A 20,705-nucleotide genomic window follows, 5' to 3' on the forward strand; every position below is an offset into this window, starting at 1 on the left:
CCCGGGAGTGAGTTACAGACTGGAATCTAATCGAGGTGATCGGGGTGGTTTATATATAGAATAACAGATACCTAGGAGTGAGTTACAGACTGCAATCTAATCGAGGGGTTCGGGGGATTTTATATACAGAATAACAGATACCAGAGACTGAGTTACAGACTGGAATCTAATCGAGGAGTTCGGGGTGGTTTATATATAGAGTAAAAGATACCCGGCAGAGAGTTATAGACTGGAATCTAATCGAGGGGTTCGGGCGGGTTTATATATAGAATAACAGATACCCGGTCGTGAGTTACAGCCTGGAATCTTATCGAGGGGTTCCGGGGGGGTTTATATTTAGAATAACAGATACCCGGGAGTGAGTTACAGACTGGAATCTAATCGAGGGGATCGGGGTGGTTTATATATAGAATAACAGATACCCGGGAGTGAGTAATAGACTGGAATCTAGTTGAGGGTTTCGGGTGGGTGTTTATATATAGAATAACAGATGCCTGAGAGTGAGTTACAGACTGGAATCTAGTCGAGGGGTTTGGGTGGTTTATAGTTTGAATAACAGGTACCCGGGAGTGAATTCCAGCCTGGAATCTTATCGAGGGGTTCGGGGAGAGTTTATATTTAGAATAACAGATACCTCGGAGTGAATTACTGTCTGGAATTTAATCGAAGGGTTCGGGGTGGTTTATATATAGAATAACAGACACCCGGGAGTGAGTTACAGACTGGAATCTAATCGAGGGGATCCGGGAGGTTTATATATAGAATAACAGATACCCGGGAGTGAGTCACAGACTGGAATCTAAAGGACTGTTTGCGGGTGGTTTATATATAGAATAACAGACACCTGGGACTGAGTTACAGACTGGAATCTAATCGAGGGGTTCTGGGTGGTTTGTATATAGTATAACAGATACCCGGGAGTGAGTTACAGTTGGAATCTAATCGAGAGGATCGGGGTGGATTATGTATCGAATAACAGATGCCCGGGAGTGAGTTACAGACTGGAATCCGGTCGAGGGGTTCGGGTGGGGGTTTATATATAGAATAACAGATACCTGGGAGTGAGTTACATAGTGAAATCTAATCGAGGGGCTCGGGTGGAGGTTGATATATAGAATAACAGATACCCGGAATTGACTTTCAGACTGGAATCTAATCGAGGGGTCCGGGAGATTTATTTATAGAATAACAGATACCAGGGAGTGAGTTACAGTCTGGAATCTAATCGAGGGTTTCGGGGTGGTTTATATGTAGAATAACAGATACCCGGGGGTGAATTACAGACTGGAATCTAGTCGATGGGTTCGGGTGGTTCATTTATAGAATAACAGATACCCTGGAGTGAGTTACAGACTGGAATCTAATCGAAGGGTTCGGGGTGGTTTATATTTAGAATAACAGATACCCGGGAGTGAGTTACAGACTGGAATCTAATCGAGGGTTTCGGGGTGGTTTATATGTAGAATAACAGATACCCGGGAGTGAGTTACAGACTGGAATCTAGTCAAGGGGTTCGGGTGAGCCTTTATATATAGAATAACGGATACCCGAGAGTGCGGTAAAGACTGGAATCTAATCGAGGGGTTCGGGGTGGTTTATATATAGAGTAACAGATACCCGGCAGAGAGATACAGACTGGAATCTAATCGAGGGGTTCGGGCGGGTTTATATATAGAGTAACAGATACCCGGGAGTGAGTTACAGACTGGAATCTAATCGAGGGGTTATGGGTGGTTTATATATAGTTTAACAGATACCCAGGAGTGAGTTACAGTCTGGAATCTAATCGAGGGGTTCAGGGGATTTTATATATCAAATAACAGGTACCAGAGAGTATATTACAGACTGGAATCTAATCGAGGGGATCGGGGTGGATTATATATCGAATAACAGATACCCAGGAGTGAGTTACATAGTGACATCTAATCGAGCGGTTTGGGTGGGGGTCGATATATAGAATAACAGATACCCGGAAGTGAGTTTAAGACTGGAATTTAATCGAGGGGTTCGGGGTGGTTTATATTTCGAATAACAGATACCCGGGAGTGAGTTACAGACTGGAATCTAATCGAGGGTTGCGGGGTGGTTTATATATAGAATAACAGATACCCGGGAGTGAGTTACAGACTGGAATCTAATCGACGGGTTGCGGGTGGTTTTTATATAGAATAACAGATACCCGGGAGTGAGTTACAGGCTGGAATCTAATAGACGGGTTGCGGGTGGTTTATATATAGAGTAACAGATATCCGGGAGTGAGTTACAGACTGGAATCTAATCGAGGGGTTCGGGGGGTTTTATATACAGAATAACAGATACCAGAGAGTGAGTTACAGAGTGGAATCTAGTCGAGGGGTTCGGGTGGTGGTTTATATATAGAATAACTGATAGCCGGGAGTGAGTTACAGACTGGAATCTAGTCAAGGGGTTCGGGTGGGGCTTTATATATAGAATAACAGATACCCGGTCGTGAGTTACAGCCTGGAATCTTATCGAGGGGTTCCGGGGGGGTTTATATTTAGAATAACAGATACCCGGGAGTGAGTTACAGACTGGAATCTAATCGAGGGGATCGGGGTGGTTTATATATAGAATAACAGATACCCGGGAGTGAGTAATAGACTGGAATCTAGTTGAGGGTTTCGGGTGGGTGTTTATATATAGAATAACAGACACCTGAGAGTGAGTTACAGACTGGAATCTAGTCGAGGGGTTTGGGTGGTTTATATTTTGAATAACAGATACCCGGGAGTGAGTTACAGACTGGGATCTAATCGACGGGTTCGGGGAGAGTTTATATTTAGAATAACAGATACCCGGGAGTGAATTACTGTCTGGAATTTAATCGAGGGGTTCGGGGTGGTTTATATATAGAATAACAGACACCCGGGAGTGAGTTACAGACTAGAATGTAATCGAGGGGATCGGGGAGGTTTATATATAGAATAACAGATACCCGGGAGTGAGTAATAGACTGGAATCTAAAGGACTTGTTGCGGGTGATTTATATATAGAATAAAAGATACCCGGGAGTGAGTTACAGTTGGAATCTAATCGAGGGGTTCGGGGGATTTTATGTATCGAATAACGGGTACCAGAGAGTGTGTTACACACTGGAATCTAATCGAGGGGATCGGGGTGGATTATGTATTGAATAACAGATACCCGGGAGTGAGTTACAGACTTGAATCTAATCGAGGGGTTTGGGGTGGTTTATATCTAGAATAACAGATACCCGGGAGTGAGTTACATAGTGAAATCTAATCGAAGGGTTCGGGTGATTTTATATATCGAATAACAGATACCAGAGAGTGTGTTACAGACTGGAATCTCATCGAGGGGATCGGAGTGGATTATATATCGAATAACAGATACCCAGGAGTGAGTTACAGACTGCAATCTAGTCGAGGGGTTCGGGTGGTGGTTTACATATAGAATAACTGATACCCGGAAGTGAGTTACATAGTGAAATCTAATCGAGCGGTTTGGGTGGGGGTCGATATATAGAATAACAGATACCCGGAAGTGAGTTTCTGACTGGAATCTAATCGAGGGGTTCGGGGTGGTTTATATTTAGAATAACAGATACCCGGGAGTGAGTTACAGACTGGAATCTAATCGAGGGTTTCGGGGTGGTGTATATATAGAATAACAGATACCCAGGAGTGAGTTACAGACTGGAATCTAATAGACGGGTTGCGGGTGGTTTATATATAGAGTAACAGATATCCGGGAGTGAGTTACAGACTGGAATCTAATCGAGGGGTTCGGGGGGTTTTATATACAGAATAACAGATACCAGAGAGTGAGTTACAGAGTGGAATCTAGTCGAGGGGTTCGGGTGGGTGTTTAGATATAGAATAACAGACACCTGAGAGTGAGTTACAGACTGGAATCTAGTCGAGGGGTTTGGGTGGTTTATATTTTGAATAACAGGTATCCGGGAGTCAGTTACAGTTGGAATCTAATCGAGGGGTTCGGGGGATTTTATGTATCGAATAACGGGTACCAGAGAGTGTGTTACACACTGGAATCTAATCGAGGGGATCGGGGTGGATTATGTATTGAATAACAGATACCCGGGAGTGAGTTACAGACTGGAATCCGGTCGAGGGGTTCGGGCGGGGGTTTATATTTAGAATAACAGATACCTGGGAGTGAGTTACATAGTGAAATCTAATCGAGGGGCTCGGGTGGGGGTTGATATATAGAATAACAGATACCCGGAATTGACTTTCAGACTGGAATCTAATCGAGGGGTCCGGGAGATTTATTTATAGAATAACAGATACCTAGGAGTGAATTACAGATGAGAATCTAATCGAGGGGTTCGGGGGGGTTTATATATAGAATAACAGATACCCGGGCGTGAGTTACAGACTGGAATGTAATCGAGGGGTTCCGGGGGGGTTTATATATAGAATAACAGATACCCGGGCGTGAGTTACAGCCTGGAATCTAATCGAGGGGTTCGGGATGGTTTATATATAGAATAACAGATACCCGGGAGTGAGTTACAGACTGGAATCTAATCGAGGCGTTCGGGATGGTTTATATATAGAATAACAGATACCTGGGAGTGAGTTACAGTCTGGAATCTAATTGAGGGGTTCGGGGTGGTTTTTTATAGAATAACGGATACCTGGGAGTGAGTTACAGACTGGAATCTAATCGAGGGGTTCGAGGTGTTTATATATAGAATAACAGATACCCGAGAGTGAGTTACAGACTGGATTCTAGTCGAGGGGTTCGGGTGGTTTATATATAGAATAACAGATACCCGGGATTGAGTTACAGATTGGAATCGAATCGAGAGGTTCAGGTGGGGGTTTATATATAGAATAACAGACCCCCGGGAGTGTGTTACAGACTGGAATCTAATTGAGGGGTTCGGGCGGGTTTATATATAGAATAACAGATACCCGGGAGTGAATTACAGCCTGGAATCTTATCGAGGGGTTCGGGGAGGGTTTATATTTAGAATAACAGATACCCAAGAGTGAATAATAGACTGGAATCTAGTCAAGGGGTTCGTGTGGTGTTTATATATTGAATAACAGATACCTGAGAGTGAGTTACAGACTGGAATCTAGTCGAGGGGTTCGGGTGGTTTATATATAGAATAACAGATACCCGGGAGTGAGTTACAGACTGGAATCTAGTCGCGGGGTTCGGGTGGTTAATGTATAGAATAACAGATACCCGGGAGTGAGTTACAGACTGGAGTCTAATCGAGGAGTTCGGGGGGGTGTATATATAGAATAACAGATACCCGGGAGTGAGTTACAGACTGGAATCTAATCGAGGCGATCGGGGTGGTTCATATATGGAATAACAGATACCCGGGAGTGAGTTACAGACTGGAATTTCATCGAGGGTTTCGGGGTGTTTTATATATAGAATAACAGATACCCGGGAGTGAGTTACAGACTGGAATCTATTCGAGGGGTTCGGGGGGTTTATATATAGAAAAACAGATACGCGGGAGTGAATTACAGGCTGGAATCTAGTTGAGGTGTTCGGGTTGTTTATATATAGAATAACAGATACCCGGGAGTGAGTTACAGACTGGAATCTAATCGAGGGGCTCGGGGGGGTTTATATATAGAATAGCAGATACCCGGGAGTGAGTTACAGACTGGAATCTAATCGAGGGAATCGGGGTGGTTTATATATAGAATAACAGATACCCGGGAGTGAGTAACAGACGGGAATCTAGTCGAGGGGTTCGTGGTTGTTTATATATAGAATAACAGATACCCGAGAGTGAGTTACAGTCTGGAATCTAGCCGAGGGGTTCGGGTGGTTTATATATAGAATAACAGATACCCGGGAGTGAGTTACAGATTGGAATCTAATCGAGGGGTTCGGGTGGGGATTTATATATTGAATAACAGATACCCGGGAGTTAGTTACAGACTGGAATCTAGTCGAGGGGTTCGGGTGGTTAATGAATAGAATAACAGATACCCGGGAGTGAGTTACAGACTGGAATCTAATCGAGCGGATCGGGGTGGTTTATATATGGAATAACAGATACCCGGGAGTGAATTACAGCCTGGAATCTAATCGAGGGGTTCGGGGAGGGTTTATATTTAGAATAACAGATACCCAGGAGTGAGTAATAGACTGGAATCTAGTCAAGGGGTTCGTGTGGGTGTTTATATACAGAATAACAGATACCTGAGAGTGAGTTACAGACTGGAATCTAGTCGAGGTTTTCGGGTGGTTTATATATAGAATAACAGATACCCGGGAGTGAGTTACAGACTGGAATCTAGTCGCGGGGTTCGGGTGGTTAATGTATAGAATAACAGATACCCGGGAGTGAGTTACAGACTGGAATCTAATCGAGGAGTTCGGTGGGGTGTATATATAGAATAACAGATACCCGGGAGTGAGTTACAGACTGGAATCTAATCGAGGCGATCGGGGTGGTTCATATATGGAATAACAGATACCCGGGAGTGAGTTACAGACTGGAATTTCATCGAGGGTTTCGGGGTGTTTTATATATAGAATAACAGATACCCGGGAGTGAGTTACAGACTGGAATCTATTCGAGGGGTTCGGGGGGTTTATATATAGAAAAACAGATACGCGGGAGTGAATTACAGGCTGGAATCTAGTTGAGGTGTTCGGGTTGTTTATATATAGAATAACAGATACCCGGGAGTGAGTTACAGACTGGAATCTAATCGAGGGGCTCGGGGGGGTTTATATATAGAATAGCAGATACCCGGGAGTGAGTTACAGACTGGAATCTAATCGAGGGAATCGGGGTGGTTTATATATAGAATAACAGATACCCGGGAGTGAGTAACAGACGGGAATCTAGTCGAGGGGTTCGTGGTTGTTTATATATAGAATAACAGATACCCGAGAGTGAGTTACAGTCTGGAATCTAGCCGAGGGGTTCGGGTGGTTTATATATAGAATAACAGATACCCGGGAGTGAGTTACAGATTGGAATCTAATCGAGGGGTTCGGGTGGGGATTTATATATTGAATAACAGATACCCGGGAGTTAGTTACAGACTGGAATCTAGTCGAGGGGTTCGGGTGGTTAATGAATAGAATAACAGATACCCGGGAGTGAGTTACAGACTGGAATCTAATCGAGCGGATCGGGGTGGTTTATATATGGAATAACAGATACCCGGGAGTGAATTACAGCCTGGAATCTAATCGAGGGGTTCGGGGAGGGTTTATATTTAGAATAACAGATACCCAGGAGTGAGTAATAGACTGGAATCTAGTCAAGGGGTTCGTGTGGGTGTTTATATATAGAATAACAGATACCTGAGAGTGAGTTACAGACTGGAATCTAGTCGAGGTTTTCGGGTGGTTTATATATAGAATAACAGATACCCGGGAGTGAGTTACAGACTGGAATCTAATCGAGGAGTTCGGGGGGGTGTGTATATGGAATAACAGATACCTGAGAGTGAATTACACACTGGAATCTAGTCGCGGGGTTCGGGTGGTTAATGTATAGAATAACAGATACCCGGGAGTGAGTTACAGACTGGAATCTAATCGAGGCGATCGGGGTGGTTTATATATAGAATAACAGATACCCGGGAGTGAGTAATAGACTGGAATCCAGTCGAGGGTTTTGGGTGGGTGTTTATATATAGAATAACAGACACCCGGGAGTGAGTTACAGACTGGAATCTAATCGAGGGTTTCGGGGTGGTTTCTATATAGTATAACAGATACCCGGGAGTGAGTTACAGTTGGAATCTAATCGAGGGGTTTGGGGGATTTTATGTAACGAATAACAGGTACCAGAGAGTGTGTTACACACTGGAATCTAATCGAGGGGATCGGGGTGGATTATGTATCGAATAACAGATACTCGGAAGTGAGTTACAGACTGGCATCTGGTCGAGGGGTTCGGGTGGGGGTTTATATATAGAATAACAGATACCTGGGAGTGAGTTACATAGTGAAATCTAATCGAGGGGCTCGGGTGGGGGTTGATATATAGAATAACAGATACCCGGAATTGACTTTCAGACTGGAATCTAATCGAGGGGTCCGGGAGATTTATTTATAGAATAACAGATACCTAGGAGTGAATTACAGATGAGAATCTAATCGAGGGGTTCGGGGGGGTTTATATATAGAATCACAGATACCCGGGCGTGAGTTACAGACTGGAATCTAATCGAGGGGTTCCGGGGGGGTTTATATTTAGAATAACAGATACCCGGGAGTGAGTTACAGACTGGAATCTAATCGAGGGGATCGGGGTGGTTTATATATAGAATAACAGATACCCGGGAGTGAGTTACAGACTGGAATCTAGTCGAGGGGTTTGGGTGGTTTATATTTTGAATAACGGGTACCCGGGAGTGAATTACAGCCTGGAATCTTATCGAGGGGTTCGGGGAGAGTTTATATTTAGAATAACAGATACCCGGGAGTGAATTACTGTCTGGAATTTAATCGAGAGGTTCGGGGTGGTTTATATATAGAATAACAGATACCCGGGAGTGAGTTACAGACTGGAATCTAATCGAGCGGTTCGGTGGGGTTTATCTATAGAATAACAGACACCCGGCAGAGAGTTACAGGCTGGAATCTAGTCGAGGGGTTCGAATGGTTTATATATAGAATAACAGAAAGCTGGGAGTGAGTTACAGACTGGAATCTAGTCGTGGGGTTCGGGTGGGGGTGTATATGTAGAATAACAGATACCCAGGAGTGAGTTACAGACTGGAATCTAATCGAGGGGTTCGGGGTGGTTTATTTATGGAATAACAGATACCTGGGAGTGAGTTACAGACTGGAATCTAATCGAGGGGTTCGGGGTGGTTTATATATAGAATAACAGATACCCGAGAGTGAGTTACAGACTGGAATCTAATCGAGGGGTTCGGGTTGGGGTTGATATATTGAATAACAGATACGCGGGAGTGAGTTAGAGACTGGAATCTAATCGAGGGGTTTGGAGCGGTTTATTTTTAGAATAACAGATACGCGGGAGTGAATTACAGACTGGAATCTAGTTGAGGTATTCGGGTGGTTTATATATAGAATGACAGATATCCGGGAGCGAGTTACAGACTGGAATGTAATCGAGGGGTTCGGGGTGGTTTATATATAGAATAACAGATACCCAGGAGTGTGTTACAGACTGGAATCTAATCGAGGGGTTCTGGGTGGTTTATATATAGTATAACAGATACCCGGGACTGAGTTACAGACTGGAATCTAATCGAGGGGTTCGGGGGATTTTATGTATCGAATAACAGGTACCAGAGAGTGCGTTACAGACTGGAATCTAATGGAGGGGATCGGGGTGGATTATATATCGAATAACAGACACCCTGGAGTGAGTTACAGACTGGAATCTCGTCGAGGTGTTCGGGTGGGGCTTTATAAATAGAATAACAGATACCCGGGAGTGAGTTACATAGTGAAATCTAATCGAGGGGTTCGGGGGATTTATTTATAGAATAACAGATACCCGGGAGTGAATTACAGACTGTAATCTAGTTGATGGGTTCGGGTGGTTTATTTATAGAATAACAGATACCCAGGAGTGAGTTACAGACTGGAATCTAGTCGATTGGTTCGGGTGGTTTATATATAGAATAACAGATACCCAGGAGTGAGTTACAGACTGGAATCTAATCGAGGGGTTCGTGGTGGTTTATATTTAGAATAACAGATACCCAGGAGTGAGTTACAGACTGGAATCTAATCGAGTGGTTCGTGGTGGTTTATATATAGATTAACTGATACCCGGGAGTGAGTTACATAGTGAAATCTAATCGAGCGGTTTGGGTGGGGGTCGATATATAGAATAACAGATACCCGGAAGTGAGTTTCAGACTGGAATCTAATCGAGCGGTCCGGGGGTTTTATTTATAGAATAACAGATACCCGGGAGTGAATTACAGACTGGAATCTAGTCGATGGGTTCGGGTGGTTTATATATAGAATAACAGATACCCGGGAGTGAGTTACAGACTGGAATCTAATCGAGGGGTTCAGGGGGGTTTATATATAGAATAACAGATACCCGGTAGTGAGTTACAGACTGGAATCTAATCGAGGGGTTCGGGGTGGTTTATATATAGAATAACAGATACCCGGGAGTGAGTTACAGACTGGAATCTAATCGAGGGGTTTGGGGTGGTTTATATATAGAATAACAGATACCCAGGAGTGAATTACAGTCTAGAATCTAATCGAGGGGTTCGGGGTGTTTATATATAGAATAACAGATACCCGGGAGTTAGTTACACACTGGAATCTAATCGAGGGGTTTGGTGGTTTATATATAGAATAACAGATACCGGAGAGTGAGTTACAGTCTGCAATCTAATCGAGGGGATCGGGTGGTGGTTTATATATAGAATAACAGATACCCGGGAGTGAGTTACAGACTGTAATCTAATCGAGGAGTTCGGGGGAGGTTTATATATAGAATAACAGATACTCGGGAGTGAGTTACAGACTGGAATCTAATCGAGGGGTTCGGGGGAGGTTTATATATAGAATAACAGATACCCCAGGAGTGAGTTAGAGACTGGAATCTAATCGAGGTGTTTGGGGTGGTTTATATATAGAATAACAGATACCCGGGAGTGAGTTACATAGTGAAATCTAATCGAAGGGTTCGGGTGATTTTATATATCGAATAACAGATACCAGAGAGTGTGTTACAGACTGGAATCTAATCGAGGGGCTCGGGGTGGGGTGGTTTATATTTTGAATAACAGATACCTGGGAGTGAATTACAGACTGGAATCTAGTTGAGGGATTAGGTTGGTTTATATATAGAATAACAGATATCCGGGAGTGAGTTACAGACTGGAATGTAATCGAGGGGTTCTGGGTGGTTTATATATAGTATAACAGATACCCAGGAGTGAGTTACACACTGGAATCTAATCGAGGGGTTCGGGGTGGTTTATATTTAGAATAACAGATACCCAGGAGTGAGTTACAGATTGGAATCTAATCGAGGGGTTCGGGGGATTTTATATATCAAATAACAGGTACCAGAGAGTGTGTTACAGACTAGAATCTAATGGAGGGGATCGGGGTGGATTATGTATCGAATAACAGATACCCGGGAGTGAGTTACAGACTTGAATCTAATCGAGGGGTTTGGGGTGGTTTATATATAGAATAACAGATACCCGGGAGTGAGTTACATAGTGAAATCTAATCGAAGGGTTCGGGTGATTTTATATATCGAATAACAGATACCAGAGAGTGTGTTACAGACTGGAATCTAATCGAGGGGATCGGGGTGGATTATATATCGAATAACAGATACCCAGGAGTGAGTTACAGACTGCAATCTAGTCGAGGGGTTCGGGTGGTGGTTTACATATAGAATAACTGATACCCGGAAGTGAGTTACATAGTGAAATCTAATCGAGCGGTTTGGGTGGGGGTCGATATATAGAATAACAGATACCCGGAAGTGAGTTACAGACTGGAATCTAATCGAGGGGTTCGGGGTGGTTTATATTTAGAATAACAGATACCCGGGAGTGAGTTACAGACTGGAATCTAATCGAGGGGTTCGGGGTGGTTTATATTTAGAATAACAGATACCCAGGAGTGAGTTACAGACTGGAATCTAATCGAGGGGTTCGGGGTGGTGTATATATAGAATAACAGATACCCAGGAGAGAGTTACAGACTGGAATCTAATAGACGGGTTGCGGGTGGTTTATATATAGAGTAACAGATATCCGGGAATGAGTTACAGACTGGAATCTAATCGAGGGGTTCGGGGGGTTTTATATACAGAATAACAGATACCAGAGAGTGAGTTACAGAGTGGAATCTAGTCGAGGGGTTCGGGTGGTGGTTTATATATAGAATAACTGATAGCCGGGAGTGAGTTACAGACTGGAATCTAGTCAAGGGGTTCGGGTGGGGCTTTATATATAGAATAACAGATACCCGGTCGTGAGTTACAGCCTGGAATCTTATCGAGGGGTTCCGGGGGGGTTTATATTTAGAATAACAGATACCCGGGAGTGAGTTACAGACTGGAATCTAATCGAGGGGATCGGGGTGGTTTATATATAGAATAACAGATACCCGGGAGTGAGTTACAGACTGGAATCTAATCGAGGGGTTCGGGGGGGTTTATATACAGAATAACAGACACCTGAGAGTGAGTTACAGACTGGAATCTAGTCGAGGGGTTTGGGTGGTTTATATTTTGAATAACAGGTACCCGGGAGTGAATTCCAGCCTGGAATCTAATCGAGGGGTTCGGGGAGAGTTTATATTTAGAATAACAGATACCCGGGAGTGAGTTACAGACTGGAATCTAATCGAGGGGATCGGGGAGGTTTATATATAGAATAACAGATACCCGGGAGTGAGTAATAGACTGGAATCTAAAGGACTGGTTGCGGGTGGTTTATATATAGAATAACAGATACCCGGGAGTGAGTTACAGACTGGAATCTGGTCGAGGGGTTCGGGTGGTTTATATACAGAATAACAGATACCCGGGAGTGAGTTACAGACTGGAATCTAATCGAGGGGTTTGGGTGGTTTATATTTTGAATAACAGATACCCGGGAGTGAATTCCAGCCTGGAATCTAATCGAGGGGTTCGGGGAGAGTTTATATTTAGAATAACAGATACCCAGGAGTGAATTACTGTCTGGAATTTAATCGAGGGGTTCGGGGTGGTTTATATATAGAATAACAGATACCCGGGAGTGAGTTACAGACTGGAATCCGGTCGAGGGGTTCGGGGGGTTGTTTATATATAGAATAACAAATACCTGGGAGTGAGTTACATAGTGAAATCTAATCGAGGGGCTCGGGTGGGGGTTTATATATAGAATAACAGACACCCGGGAGTGAGTTACAGACTGGAATCTAATCGAGGGGTTCGGTGGGGTTTATATATAGAATAACAGATACCCGGGAGTGAGTTACAGACTGGAATCTAATCGAGGGGTTCGGGGTGTTTATATATAGAATAACAGATACCCGGGAGTGAGTTACAGACTGGAATCTAATCGAGGGGTTCGGTGGGGTTTATATATAGAATAACAGATACCCGGGAGTGAGTTACAGACTGGAATCTAATCGAGGGGTTCGGGGGGGTTTATATACAGAATAACAGATACCCGGGAGTGAGTTGCAGACTGGAATCTGATTGGTGGACGGGTTTTTTGGGAACGAGGGTGTTTGTGGATGGCGATGGTGACCCCCGGGTTTCCGGAATGTTTTCCAGGTCCGCATCCCGGGGCAGCCCGAACCTGAGCCGTATCAGTCCGGACTCGCCGTGTGGTCGTTACTCGCCGGACCCTGGAGACCGCCGCCCGCCAGCGCTGGAGGACGATGGGCTCCCTCTGGCCCGGGGGGTCTTCGAACCCCGGAACCTCCTCAGCCTGTTTGACGAGTCGATGGAGTGCGACTGATCCGTGCCCTGTTCTTTCGCCGTGTCGGGGGAGGGCGTGGGTGGGGGAAGAGAGAGGTCCGGTCCCTCCCCCAGGCCCCTCCCACATCCCTCCCCCCGCCCCCTCCCACATCCCTCCCCCCTCCCACATCCCTCCCTCCTCCCCCTCCCTCCCTCCTCCCCCTCCCTCCCTCCTCCCCCTCCCTCCCTCCTCCCCCTCCCTCCCTCCTCACCCTCCCTCCCTCCTCACCCTCCCACCCTCCTCACCCTCCCTCCCTCCTCACCCTCCCTCCCTCCTCACCCATCGCCATCTGTGACTGCGGGCTCACTGGCGCCGCCTTCAGGCAGGGTTTGGGGGGGTGGTGAAGGCAACGCTCAGGTGGGTGGTGGGCTGCGGAGTGGGTGTGGAGGGCGTGGCCGGCGGGTGAGATCCCATTGTGACCGAAGGTGGGACGAGTTTAACAAGGGAGCGCCGCACTGTCGGAGGGTCAGTGCTGAGGGAGCGCCGCACTGTCGGAGGGTCCGTGCTGAGGGAGCGCCGCACTGTCAGAGGGTCAGTACTGAGGGAGCGCCGCACTGTCGGAGGGTCAGTGCTGAGGGAGCGCCGCACTGTCGGAGGGTCAGCGCCGAGGGAGCGCCGCACTGTTCGATGTTCATTACTCCCCCTCCCTCGTCCACGTCCTCCTCCCTCCCTCGTCGCCGTCGTCCTCCCTCCCTCGTCGCCGTCCTCCATCGGCATCCTCGTCGCCCTCCTCCCTTGGGGCCCTCGGCGCCCTCCTCCCTCGTCGCCCTCCTCCTTCGGGGCACTCGTCGCCCTCCTCCCTCGGGGCCCTCGGCGCCCTGCTCCCTCGTCGCCCTCCTCCTTCGGGGCACTCGTCGCCCTCCTCCCTCGCGGCCCTCGGTGCCCTCGTCCCTCCCTCGGTGCCCTCGTCCCTCCCTCGGTGCCCTCATCCCTCCCTCGGTCCTCTCATTGCCCTCCTCCTTGCTATCTTTGCCCTCCTCCCTCCTTCGTTCCTCTCGTCACCCACCTGCACCCTCCCTCATCATCATCCTGCTCCCTCCCTCAGTCCCCTCATTGCCCCCCTCCTCCCTCCCTCGCCCTCGTTGACCTCCTCCTCCCTCCCTTTCATCATCCTAGTCCCTCCTCCTCGTCGGCCTTCTCCTTCCCTCTCTCCTTTCGTTGCCCTACTCCCTCCCTCCTTCACTCCCTCCTGTCCTTGCCTTCCCTGCTGTCTCAGGAGCAGCTCCTGAGCTGTGTGAGTGGGAGAGGGGGAAGCCCTCCTCCTGTGCTCTGTGCTGGGGTAGGAAGCTCCCAGTGACTGGCCGAGTTTTATCGGATGTTAGCGTTAATTGCTGAGGTTACCTCCTGTAAATAGATATATAAATAAAGGATTTCTGCAGGATTTTATAAGGAACGGCCTCCACTGACTTGGTACTCTGTACTCCAAATGGTTCACTGTTCAGAATCATCACTGCAACATTGGTATTCTGCATCACGAGGTTAGATACAGAGTAAAGCTCCCTCTACACCGTCCCCGTCAAACACTCCCAGGACAGGTACAGCACGGGGTTAGATACAGAGTAAAGCTCCCTCTACACCGTCCCCGTCAAACACTCCCAGGACAGGTACAGCACGGGGTTAGATACAGAGTAAAGCTCCCTCTACACCGTCCCCATCAAACACTCCCAGGACAGGTACAGCACGGGGTTAGATACAGAGTAAAGCTCCCTCTACACTGTCCCCATCAAACACTCCCAGGACAGGTACAGCACGGGGTTAGATACAGAGTAAAGCTCCCTCTACACTGTCCCCATCCAACACGCCCATGACAGGGACAGCACGGGGTTAGATAGAGAATAAATCTCCCTCTACACCGTTCCCATCAAACACTTCCAGGACAGGGACAGCACGGGGTCAAATACAGAGTAAAGCTCCCTCTACACTGTCCCGATCAAACATTCCCAGCATAGGGACAGCACGGGGTCAAATACAGAGTAAAGCTCCCTCTACACTGTCCCGATCAAGCACTCCCAGGACAGGGACAGCACGGGGTTAGATAGAGAGTAAAGCTCCCTCTACACCGTCCCCATCAAACACTCCCAGCACAGGGACAGCACGGGGTTACATACAGAGTAAAGCTGACTCTACACCGTCCCCAGTTAAACACTCCCAGGACAGGTACAGCACGGGGTTAGATACAGAGTAAAGCTCCCTCTACACTATCCCCATCAAACTCTCCCAGGACAGGTACAGCACAGGGTTAAATACATAGTAAAGCTCCCTCTACCCTGTCCCGATCAAGCACTCCCAGGACAGGGAGAGCACGGGGTTAGATACAGAGTAAAGCTCCCTCTAAACTGTCCCCATCAAACTCTCCCAGGACAGGTAGAGCACGGGGTTAGATACAGAGTAAAGCTCCCTCTAAACTGTCCCCATCAAACTCTCCCAGGACAGGTAGAGCACGGGGTTAGATACAGAGTAAAGCTCCCTCTAAAGTGTCCCCATCAAACACTCCCAGGACAGGGACAGCACGGGGTTAGATACAGAGTAAATCTCCTTCTACACCGTTCCCATCAAACACTCCCAGGACAGGGAAAGCATGGAGTGAAATACAGAGTAAAGCCCCCTCTACACTGTCCCCATCAAATACTCCCAGGACAGGTACAGCACGGGGTTAGATACTGTGCAAATCTCCCTCTACACCGTTCCCATCAAACACTCCCAGGACAGGGAAAGCACGGGGTCAAATACAGAGTAAAGCTCCCTCTACACCGTCCCCAGTTAAATACTCCCAGGACAGGTAAAGCACGGTGTTAGATACAGAGTAAAGCTCCCTCTACACCGTCCCCATCAAACACTCCCAGGACAGGTACAGCACGGGCTTAGATACAGAGTAAAGCTCCCTCTACACTGTCCCCATCAAACATTCCCAAGATAGGGACAGCACGGGGTCAAATGCTGAGTAAAGCTCCCTCTACACCGTCCCCATCAAACACTCCCAGGACAGGTACAGCACGGGGTTAGATACAGAGTAAAGCTCCCTCTACACGGTCCAAAGTTAAATACTCCCAGGACAGGTACAGCACGGGGTTAGATACAGAGTAAAGCTCCCTCTACACGGTCCCCATCAAACACGCCCAGGGCGGGTAAAGCACGGGGTTAGATACAGAGTAAAGCTCCCTCTACACCGTCCCCATCAAACATCCCGGGACAGGTACAGCACGGGGTTAGATACAGAGTAAAGCTCCCTCTACACTGTCAACATCAAACACTCCCAGGACAGGTACAGCACGGGGTTAGATACAGAGTAAAGCTCCCTCTACACTGTCCCCATCAAACACTCCCAGGACAGGTACAGCACGGGGTTAGATACAGAGTAAAGCTCCCTGTATACAGACCCCAGTTAAACACTCCCAGGACAGGTACAGCACGGGGTTAGATACAGAGTAAAGCTCCCTCTACACTGTCCAAAGTTAAATACTCCCAGGACAGGTACAGCACGGGGTTAGATACAGAGTAAAGCTCCCTCTACACTGTCCCCATCAAACACTCCCAGGACAGGTACAGCACGGGGTTAGATACAGAGAAAAGCTCCCTCTAAACCGTCTCCATCAAACTATACCAGGACAGGTACAGCACGGGGTTAGATACAGAGTAAAGCTCCCCCTACACCGTCCCCATCAAACACTCCCAGGACAGGTACAGCACGGGGTTAGATACAGAGTAAAGCTCCCTCTACACTGTCTCCATCAAAAACTCCCAGGACAGGTACAGCACGGGGTTAGATACTGAGTAAATCTCCCTCTACACCGTCCCCATCAAACACTCCCAGTACAGGGACAGCACGGGGTAAGACACAGACCAAACTCCCTCTACCGTGTCCCAGTTAAACACTCCCAGGACAGGTACAGCACGGGGTTAGATACAGAGTAAAGCTCCCTCGACACCGTCCCTATCAAACGCTCCCAGGACAGGTACAGCACGGGGTTAGATACAGAGTAAAGCTCCCTCTACACTGTCCCCATCAAACACTCCCAGGACAGATACAGCACAGGGTTAGATACAGAGTAAAGCTCCCTCTACACCGTCCCCATCAAACACTCCCAGGACAGGGAAAGCACGGGGTCAAATACAGAGTAAAGCTCCCTCTACACCGTCCCCATCAAACACTCCCAGGACAGGTACAGCACGGGGTTAGATACAGAGTAAAGTTCCCTCTACGCTGTCCCCATCAAACACTCCCAGGGTAGGTACAGCATGGGGTTAGATAGAGAGTAAAGCTCCCTCTACACTGTCCCCGTGAAACACTCCCAGGACAGGTACAGCACGGGGATGGATACAGAGTAAAGCTCCCGCTACACCGACCCCATCAAACACTCCCAGGACAGGGAAAGCACGGGGTCAAATACAGAGTAAAGCTCCCTCTACACCGTCCCTATCAAACACTCCCAGGACAGGTACAGCACGGGGTTAGATACTGAGTAAATCTCCCTCTACACTGTGCGCATCAAACACTCCCAGGACAGGGACAGCACGGGGTCAAAAACAGAGTAAAGCTCTCTCTACACCGTCCCCATCAAACACTCCCAGGACAGGTACAGCACGGGGTTAGATACAGAGTAAAGTTCCCTCTACGCTGTCCCCATCAAACACTCCCAGGGTAGGTACAGCATGGGGTTAGATAGAGAGTAAAGCTCCCTCTACACTGTCCCCGTGAAACACTCCCAGGACAGGTACAGCACGGGGATGGATACAGAGTAAAGCTCCCTCTACACCGTCCCCATCAAACACTCCCAGGACAGGTACAGCACGGGGTTAGATACAGAGTAAAGCTCCCCCTACACCGTCCCCATCAAACACTCCCAGGACAGGTACAGCACGGGGTTACATACAGAGTAAAGATCCCTCTACACTGACCCCGTGAAAAACTCCCAGGACAGGTACAGCATAGGGTTAGATATAGAGTAAAGCTCCCTCTACACGGTCCCCATCAAACACTCCCAGGACAGGTATAGCATAGGGTTAGATATAGAGTAAGCACCCTCTACACTGTCCCCACCAAACGCTCGCAGGGCAGGTACAGCACGGGGTTAGATAAAGAGTAAAGCCCTCTCTACACTGACCCAGCAAACACTCCCAGGACAGGGACAGAACGGGATTAGATACAGAGTAAAGAAGCCGCTACACCGTCCCCAACAAACCCTCCCAGGAGGTACAGCACGGGATTAGATACAGAATAAAGCTCCCTCTACACCGTCCCCATCAAGCACTCCCAGGACAGGTACAGCACGGGGTTACATACAGAGTAAAGCTCCCTCTACACTGACCCCATCAAAAACTCCCAGGACAGGTACAGCATAGGGTTAGATATAGAGTAAAGCTCCCTCTACACTGACCCCATCAAACGCTCCCAGGGCAGGTACAGCACGGGGTTAGATACAGAGTAAAGCTCCCTCTACACTGTCACAATCAAACACTCCCAGGACAGGGACAGAACGGAATTAGATACAGAGTAAAGATGCCTCTACACCGTCCCCATCAAACACAGCCAGGACAGGTACAGCACGGGGTTAGATACAGAGTAAAGCTCCCTCTACACCGTCCCCATCAAACACTCCCAGGGCAGGTACAACACGGGGTTAGATATAGAGTAAATCTCCCTCTACACCGTCCCCATCAAACACTCCCAGGACAGGTACAGCACGGGGTTAGATACAGAGTAAAGATCCCTCTACACTGACCCCATTAAACACTCCCAGGACAGGTACAGCATGGGGTTAGATACAGAGTAAAGCTCCCTCTACCCTGTCCCAGTGAAACACAACCAGGACAGGTACAGCATGGGGTTAGATACAGAGTAAAGCTCCCCCTACACCCTCCCCATCAAACACTCCCAGGACAGGTACAGCACGGGGTTACATACTGAGTAAATCTCCCACTACACCGTTCCCATCAAACACTCCCAGGACAGGGAAAGCACGGGGTCCAATACAGAGTAAATCTCCCTCTACACCGTCCCCATCAAACACTCCCAGGACAGGGAAAGCACGGGGTCAAATACAGGGTAAAGCTCCCTCTACACTATCCCCAGTTAAATACTCCCAGGACAGGTAAAGCACGGTGTTAGATACAGAGTAAAGCTCCCTCTACACCGTCCCCATCAAACACTCCTCAGGACAGGTACAGCACGGGCTTAGATACAGAGTAAAGCTTCCTCTACACCGTCCACATCAAACACTCCCAGGGCAGGTACAGCACGGGCTTAGATACAGAGTAAAACTCACTCTACACTGTCCCCATCAAACATTCCCAAGATAGGGACAGCACGGGGTCAAATACAGAGTAAAGCTCCCTCTGCAACATCCCCATCACACGCTCCCAAGGCAGGTACAGCACAGGGTTAGATACAGAGTAAAGCTCCCTCTACACTGTCCCCATCAAACACTCCCAGGACAGGTACAGCACGGGGTTAGATACAGAGTAAAGCTCCCTCTACACCGACCCCGTCAAACACTCCCAGCACAGGTACAGCACAGGGTTAGATACAGAGTAAAGCTCCCTGTACACTGACCCAGTTAAACACTCCCAGGAAAGGTACAGCACGGGGTTAGATACAGAATAAAGCTCCCACTACACTGTCCAAAGCTAAATACTCCCAGGACAGGTACAGCACGGGGATAGATACAGAGTAAAGCTCCCTCTACACCGTCCCCATCAAACACTCCTCAGGACAGGTACAGCACAGGCTTAGATACAGAGTAAAGCTTCCTCTACACCGTCCACATCAAACACTCCCAGGACAGGTACAGCACGGGGTTAGATACAGAGTAAAGCTTCCTCTACACCGTCCACATCAAACACTCCCAGGGCAGGTACAGCACGGGCTTAGATACAGAGTAAAGCTCACTCTACACTGTCCCCATCAAACATTCCCAAAATAGGGACAGCACGGGGTCAAATACAGAGTAAAGCTCCCTCTACACCGTCCCCATCAAACACTCCCAGGACAGGTACAGCACGGGGTTAGATACAGAGTAAAGCTCCCTCTACACTGTCCCCATCAAACACTCCCAGGACAGGTACAGCACGGGGTTAGATACAGAGTAAATCTCCCGTGACATCGTTCCCATCAAACACTCCCAGGACAGCGAAAGCACGGGGTCAAATACAGAGTAAAGATCCCTCTACACCGTCCTTATCAAACACTCCCAGGACAGGTACAGCACGGGATTAGATACAGAGTAAAGCTCCCTCGACACCGTCCCCATCAAACAATCCCAGGACAGGTATAGCACGGGG

General features: G+C 47.7%; 1 protein-coding gene across 1 annotated transcript in view; it reads left to right on the top strand.

Moving 5' to 3' along the window:
- LOC144674112 (membrane-associated tyrosine- and threonine-specific cdc2-inhibitory kinase-like) overlaps nt 1-14,845 on the top strand; it is a gene marked incomplete at its 5' end in the record, with an annotated part of 41,830 nt that extends 26,985 nt beyond the window's left edge. The window contains one exon of the mRNA XM_078535618.1: nt 13,241-14,845. Coding sequence (XP_078391744.1) covers nt 13,241-13,427 — 187 coding nt within the window. The remainder of the gene's footprint in view (nt 1-13,240) is intronic.
- Nucleotides 14,846-20,705: the final 5,860 nt, after the last annotated feature.

Source organism: Cetorhinus maximus, unplaced genomic scaffold (assembly GCF_964194155.1).
Source record: "Cetorhinus maximus unplaced genomic scaffold, sCetMax3.hap1.1 HAP1_SCAFFOLD_558, whole genome shotgun sequence".
Classification (NCBI taxonomy): domain Eukaryota; kingdom Metazoa; phylum Chordata; class Chondrichthyes; order Lamniformes; family Cetorhinidae; genus Cetorhinus; species Cetorhinus maximus.